This window comes from Sprattus sprattus, assembly GCF_963457725.1.
Source record: "Sprattus sprattus genome assembly, chromosome: 6".
NCBI classification, from domain to species: domain Eukaryota; kingdom Metazoa; phylum Chordata; class Actinopteri; order Clupeiformes; family Clupeidae; genus Sprattus; species Sprattus sprattus.
In genome coordinates this window covers 13,030,955-13,038,454 of record NC_137925.1, presented here as the reverse complement: position 1 = coordinate 13,038,454, position 7,500 = coordinate 13,030,955, and the positions used below count along the sequence as shown (strand labels likewise).

The following is a 7,500-nucleotide window of genomic DNA, read 5'->3' as shown; positions in this document are numbered from 1 at the left end:
CCCCATCTACATACACCAGTTGCATGTTCTTAGCCAGCTATACTATATTTATATACACCAGCGTTACACTACACCAGCTATACACTAAACTCTATGCCAGCTTGAGCATTACATTTATAAACACACACACACAGACACACACACACACACACACACACACACACACACACACACACACACAGACACACACACAATACCCACAATATGTTTAGTTCTGCCTATGATGAAGAAGCTCTCACACTTTTCTTTTGGCTCGCATCAGCATTGTAGTGCCTGTCTGATTGGGAGCAGGACTGCCACAGTGTTTGAGTTGTTCTGAGTCCCAGTGTGAGACACACACACACACACACACACACACACACACACACACACACACACACACACACACACACACACACACACACACACACACACACACACACACACACACACACACACACACACACACACACACAGACACACAGTGTCCCAGTGTGAGGGTTTAATACTGTTGTCAGCAGGCTGAGCCCTGTCACTAGTGGTTTACCAACGTTGCCTGGCGCCAGAGTTTGAAAGGGGAATAAATGTGTTTAATGCGTGTTCCCCAAATGTGATTAACACTTTTGTAATATTTCTAATGAACATTCAATTTCCTCCCCTCAACCACAGCAATCGCTCAAAACTCCATTCAGAGGAAGCACTGACAGTAAAAGGGTTCAAATTATACGGCACAGTTTCAGGAATTTCGCTGGATTGTTGTCATGCCGATGGTAAGCCATGTTGTGGTTTGCGTGACCCAGACTCCGGACCGCTGTGTCTGCATGGAATGTAACGTTTCCACGGTTCGTTCCAGGGTTCAGAAAAAGCTCCCCCACTAATTAAACAGACAGACTCTGCTGGCTCATCAGAAGGAACCGGGTGTGGTCCTTCAAGCTCTTTGTGTGATAGCACAGCAAACTACATGGGTCATCTCAATGCTCACGAACTTCTCAATGAAAATGGATTAGATCAGAGGTGCGTTCAAAATAGCAAACAAAAAACATGTGTAGTTTCTACACACACATACACTTGGTGCGGCACTTCATACACTGGCACATTTGGGGCTGTTGGAGTGATTGTCAGACAGTGTAACTACCAGTGAGTGAACACACAAACAAACCTACACACACAAACAAACACACGCAGACACACAGACACAGACAGACACACTTACTTTCGCCTCCGACTGATTTGAGAAGCATTGGCAGCAAGGCAAGTGCAGCAAAAAAAGGAGAGAGAAAGAGAGCGAGGGAGAGAGACAGAGAGAGGGAAACAGAGAGAGAGAAGGCGAAGGGAAAAAAAGATGACAGTGATGAAATGATAGTCAGAGGAGAAGAAATGAGGCAGACATCCGGTCACTTCCAGAGGGACTTCCTGTCACCCTGACTGATGACTAAGCCCCGCCCTGGTTGGCATGGTACCAGGGGAGTATCAATGAGCCTAGCTCCAAGGGAGCCAATGAGAGAGCTTGACTCTGTGCTAGGGGAATCAATGCACCCCCCAGGTCAACCTCTGACCCCAGATGTGTGTGTGTGTGTGTTTGAGTGTGTGTGCGTGTGTGTGTGCATGACTGTGTATGTGTTTGTGTGTGGGTATGGTAGCGTGTGTGTGTGCATGTGTGTTTGTATGGTTGCGTGTGTGTGTAATGAGATACCACTGCCAAGTGCTTATAGTTTATTCCATCACTAGGTGACAGAATTGATTATTTCATTGACAAGAGGGACAAGACCCTGTGTGCCCTTTCGGTGTGTGTCTATGTGTGTGTGTGTGCCTGTGTGTGTGTGTGTCTATGTGTGTGTGTGTGTGTGTGTGTGTGTGTGTGTGTGCGCGTGTGTGTGTGTGTGTGTGCGTGTGTGTGTGTGTGTGTGTGTGTGTGTGCGTGTGTGTGTGTGTGTGTGTGTGTGTGTGTGTGTGTGTGTGTGTGTGTGTGTGTGTGTTTGTGTGTGTGTAGGTGTGTGTATGTGTGTCCAGAGAAACAAGATGGCACAACTACAATATGTTCATGTATGCAGAACCATTGTGGGCTATACAAGCTGCACCATGTTCTACGTCTGTCACATTCTCAAGCCTAAAACAAGCATATCACAGATCGCTGTGTCTCAATCAACTGCAATCACTGTGCAATGGTCTGTGGTCTTAGTGCTTAGAGTGGGCGCTTGTGGGTAATGTAGTTGTTTGCCCTACCTGCCATTGCTGATCTGCTGTGGGGACTGTCTGGACAGGTCAGAGGGCTCGGAGCGCTTGTCCGGAGAGCGAGAGCGTGCCCCACGCGTGCGTTCATGGGAGTGGTCAGACGTCAGCGAATGGATCTCAGAAATATCTGTAGGGACAAACCATATAACGACTTATTATAGATCATATTATTATTATATATTAATAAATATTATTATATTGGCTTTAAGGTGGCTCCATAACAGGACAAAACAGCATGAGTTCACACCCCTGTCCCTCTCTCTTCTACTCTCTCACGTATGATAAAGCCACATGACACCAGTGAGTGGGGCTACTAAAGGACATCCCCACAGCTGGAGTTCAGCCGCAGGTAATCACCGATATGAAGTTATCCTTTACAAACCCCACCAACACGGGTGTCATGTTGCTTCCATACAACAGTTCTACTACCGACTAATTTTATTGGATGACACCACATTTCGTTTTGTTTTGATCTATATGTTTCATTCTCCGCCCACAAAAAAAAGTTTTGTTGCCCAGCAACGAATACTGTCACTCTGCAAGTTTCATACTTTTAGGTTTATGTGTTTATGACAGCACAGCTTGACACGTCTGGCTAAACCTTAAATGCCCCTAAAAACAGCGGTTTGATTAACAAACACTGATCACTTATTCTAACTCCCAAGGTCCAAATCTAAAGGACTAAAGGTTGGCACTGGGAAACGACTGTGGAGTAAGCCTATGCACACAGCTGTGACGAGGTGTCCATGTCCTCCAGAGACTCTTCTAGAAGAACAGCTGTGAACAGTAGCATTGCCAGTCTGTCTCTGGGAACATCCTTACATCACTGCCCCGTCACATTGGCACCGAGTGGTCTGCACACTCACCATCTGTGTGTGTGTGTGTGTGTGTGTGTGTGTGTGTGTGTGTGTGTGGTCTGAACACTCACCATCTCTGTCGGAGTTGGCGGAGGGGATGCTGTCGTCCATGTCGGGGATGTTGAGGAGTGTGGCACGCTCGTCTCGCTGCACCACCATCTTCAGCTTGCCCTTTGACCTCTCGATCAGCTTCTTGGCATCAATCAGGGACAGGTTCTCTGTCACTGTGCCATTTATCTATGAGGGACACAACGAGAAAGAGAGACAGAGAGAGAGAGAGAGAGAAAGAGAGAGAGAGATGGAGAGAGGGGGAGAGAGAAATGGAGAGAGAGAGGTCAGAGAGGCACTCGGAAGAAGGGAAGGTTAAGAAAATAGGATGGCTGGGACAGAGTTATGACACTGCTTTTTCACAAACAATTTCCCCATCAGCACTATTTTATAGATATCTCAAGGAGATGTGAAATCAGGCAGAGATTGAGTGTGTGTGTGTTTGTGAGTGAGTGTGTATGTATGTATGCATGCGTAAGAGTGTGTGTGTGTGTGTGTGTGTGTGTGTGTGTGTGTGTGTGTGTGTGTGTGTGTGTGTGTGTGTGTGAAGGCACCAGAGGCTACACTCTTTGATCACTGACTCGAGAGTGCTTCAAATGGAAGCCGTGATGACAACTGTGAAAAATGCATGAGGTCCTTAGTGTGTGTGAGTGGGCTTTGAGCTGAGGCAGAGGCAGAGGCAGAGGCAGAGGCAGAGGCAGAGGCAGAGGCAGAGGCAGAGGCAGAGGCAGAGGCAGAGGCAGAGGCAGAGGCAGAGGCACTGGCCACGCCAGACTTCAGCACATCACACAGACTACACTACACACGCCAAATCACTGCGCCTCCCGTTAAATATTCATCTGCGAGCCATATCGCCCGCCTGCCGACGAGGCACAGCTTACAGACCAGTGGACCGCAAAAAAAAGAGGGATGGAGAGAGGGAGAGAGAGGGTGGGGAGAGAGAATGAGAGGGAAAGAGAGGGAGAGAAAGAAGGAGAGAAATTCAGGGAAAATAGAGGGAAACAAACAGCGACACAAGCAAAGAAAATAAGGAGAAGAAGAAAGGGCTATAAACAGAGAGAAAGGGATGAAGGGCAGGAGGGAGAAACGAAAAAGAAAACGGGATAGAAAATGAGAAAGAGAGAGAGAGAGCGTGATGGTCTTTGGACATGGGATGGCTAAGCCAAATTGGCCGCTGAAAGCGTGTAAATTTCCCTGACAATGTGAAGTAAATCCTTCCCATGAGTCTGAGCGGCTGGCTGATGGGCAGAATTCCACCGAGCGAGTGGTGGGCAGATGTGGCGTGCCAGGCCAACAGAGGACAGCACAGCGATAAGGCTGAGTGTTGGTGCATGTGCAGATGTGTGTGTGTGCTGTGTGTGTGTGTGTGTGTGTGTGTGTGTGTGTGTGTGTGTCTCTCTCTTTATAGCCCCGCCTCCCTCTCTATCTCTATCTCTCTCTCTCACCCCTACCACTCTCCTCTCCTCTCCTCTCCTCTCCTCTCCTCTCCTCTCCTCTCCTCTCCTCTCCTCTCCTCTCTCTCTCTCCCTCCCTCCCATCATCTCTTCTTCTCTCTGTATATGACACCCTCCTCTTCTACCTCTCTCTGTCTGCTTCCCTCTCTCCATATACCGGTCTTTACCTCTGCGCTTCCTCTCTCATTCCCCATTTCCTTTTTCTTTCTCTCTACTCTCTCCATTTCTCCCCCCCACCCCCCCACCCTCCCCCTCACCCTCCCATAACCTGATGATCTCACCTTCAGCACCACGTCTCCTTCTTGGATGTTGCCGTCTCGTGCCGCCAGACTCTCGGGGGAGATGTCCTTCACGAAGATGTGGCTGGCCAAACGCAGCCCATACTCTGCAACCACACACACGCAAACACACACACACACACACACACACACACGCACACACACACACACACACACACACGCACGTGTGAACATAAAACCAATATAAACAATTTGACACCAACAACACACAGAATATACGAAAATTTGGCTGGCCAAATGCAGACCCTACCCCTGAAATGACAACACAACAGCAACGTTCATTGAGAAAACCTCAGTTTTTTTCCTAGTCAATGTCTTTTACCTGTATTTTGCCATAAAGATGAATAACACAAGGCAAATTGCCATAGCATCATATGCACACGCACACGCACACACACACAAAAACACACACACACACACACAGTCATAAGATACACTATCCACTATCCGCATCTCTGACGCCTACCTTCGTTCTTACGGGACTTAACGAGGGTGACTTTGGCAGGCCGCGGGGGTAAGGAGTTGGAGGCCACGGAGCGAGGGGAGGCGCTCCTGTCCCGGGAAGTAGCCCGTTCTGTCCGCTCGCTGCGGCGGCCCGTCCCTGAGCCGCCGCTCGCTCCGGCCGAGGCGTACGCCCCCGGCCCCTCGTACTCCTCCTCCTCCTCGCTGTCGTCCTCTCGCTCCGACATCGTCTCGCGGTCGCCCGGACGAGCCACCGGGATCTGCACCTTCCGCTTACGGCGGATCGTCTGCAGAGGAGAGGAGAGGTGGAACAAAGATAGAGATAGAAACACAGAGGGAGATCGAGAAAGAGAGAAAAGGAGAGAAAGGCAACAGTTCATAACAAGGTCACTGTATTCACTGATTCACATGTGAGAGTTGTCTGTTAGCATGAGTGTGAGGCTATGGCTATGTTCTGACTGACTTCTGCTCGTATGTGACTCGTAACAGTGTGAACAGCACAAATCACATGGAGTCTGATCCTTTCAATTCTGATTTGGACCACTTCAATTTGTGCTCATGAATCTGAGACAGATCTCGACCCGTATTCACAGAGCTTCTTAAGGCAGACATGAGCTCCTAACTGGCCCGTACAGGAGAATCTCATAAGCATAATGGGAAAGTTAGTCTTAACCTTGGGAATCCTCAGTTTTATTGACCAAAAGTAATTCACAAAGCCCCTTAGCACTAAAACTAGCATCCTTGGTTTGCATGAGCAAAGAGGTTGTCGAGAAGACTCCCAACACACTTAAGCCATCTCCCAAACAAATGGAAAATGGCCGTTTATATCATTCCACGTAACGTTGTTTTGGAATGCAGAAGCAGAATGACTGTAAAAGTTACCGTGCCAATCACACGGCAAGAATTAGCCTATGGCACTTGTTAGGGATGCAATAATGTCAACCAACCGAAACAACCCGTTTAGAGCTGAAATGAATAAAATGTGACGTTTTATTGTACGTATCAACTAGCTCCTGTGTACACAAATGTGTCATCATAAAGATGCATTTTTAAAACTGTGCGAAGATACTCGGTCTGCGGATAGCATATTCCATTATGAATTTATGTTTAGCGTGTAACACTTTTTTATTTATTTATCGTTCTTTGCTATAGGCTATGAAGCACATGCCATCTTGCTGGCACAGAGCTGTCACTCATCAACCAATCACAGCAGGTCTTTGAAAGCTCGAGCTTGAGACTTAACGTCGGCCATAGCAACTGAGTCGTTCTCTTAGCTTAGGAGTCCTTGCTTTTCCTACGGTAAAGTTGTCCTCAGCAGCTTTGTGAACAGGATTTAGGAAAAATACATTTAGTAAGAAACATTTAACTAGAAAACGTTTAGTTAGAAACTATTAGTTAATAACTTTTACTGCGACTTCGGAACGCTCTTAAAGATAAAATGCTTTGTGAACACAGCCCTGATTGTTTGCAACGTGACCTCAGTCTAAACAGTCATATCAGAATGCATGCGACTTTTATGTCCTTCTGGATCAACGTTTATCCCAATTCTGTGCTGATAACTACAGTAAAGTTTTTTTCTTTCTCCTCCTCCCCATCCTCATTATCATCTGCTCACACATTCATTGGCTTCCATTGCACATCACATCACTTATAAAGGAAACCGACATGCTGACTTCAGCGGCCCCCATGATTACTTCCCTTACCACAGCGTGCTGTGTGTGATGCCTTTCTGTTGCACTCGTGGGTCAGTTCAGGACCATGACCCATTCACACTGGGATCTGATACTGGCCACTTTAAACAAACTAATGTAAAAAAAAATCGAATCTAAGCTATATTTCAAATCCGAATTGAGCACAAAGGCTTGCAGTGTTAACATAGTCAGGCAGGAGTGAGGGAGGAAGATGAGAGGACTCATTGAGCATGACTGAGTGTGTGTATGTGTTCATGTGTGTGTGTGTGTGTGTGTGTGTGTGTGTGTGTGTGTGTGTGTGTGTGTGTGTGTGTGTGTGTGTGTGTGTGTGTGTGTGTGTGTGTGTGTGTGTGTGTTTGTGTGTATATGTGTGTATGTGTGTATGTGTGTGTGAGCGTGTGCGTGTGTGTTTGTGTATGTGTGTATGTGTGTATGTGTGTGTGTGAGTGTGAGCGTGTGTGTTTGTGTGTATGTGTGT

The 7,500-nt window shown here is 47.3% G+C and overlaps 1 protein-coding gene across 1 annotated transcript in view; it reads right to left on the bottom strand.

Moving 5' to 3' along the window:
* The window catches only part of tjp1a (tight junction protein 1a), an 89,620-nt gene that overhangs the window by 41,447 nt on the left and 40,673 nt on the right, over positions 1–7,500 (bottom strand). Inside the window, exons 5-8 of the mRNA XM_080840437.1 lie at positions 5,336–5,618; positions 4,852–4,955; positions 3,140–3,305; positions 2,203–2,338 (exon numbers count right to left, since the gene is read on the bottom strand). Coding sequence (XP_080696563.1) covers positions 2,203–2,338; positions 3,140–3,305; positions 4,852–4,955; positions 5,336–5,618 — 689 coding nt within the window. The remainder of the gene's footprint in view (positions 1–2,202; positions 2,339–3,139; positions 3,306–4,851; positions 4,956–5,335; positions 5,619–7,500) is intronic.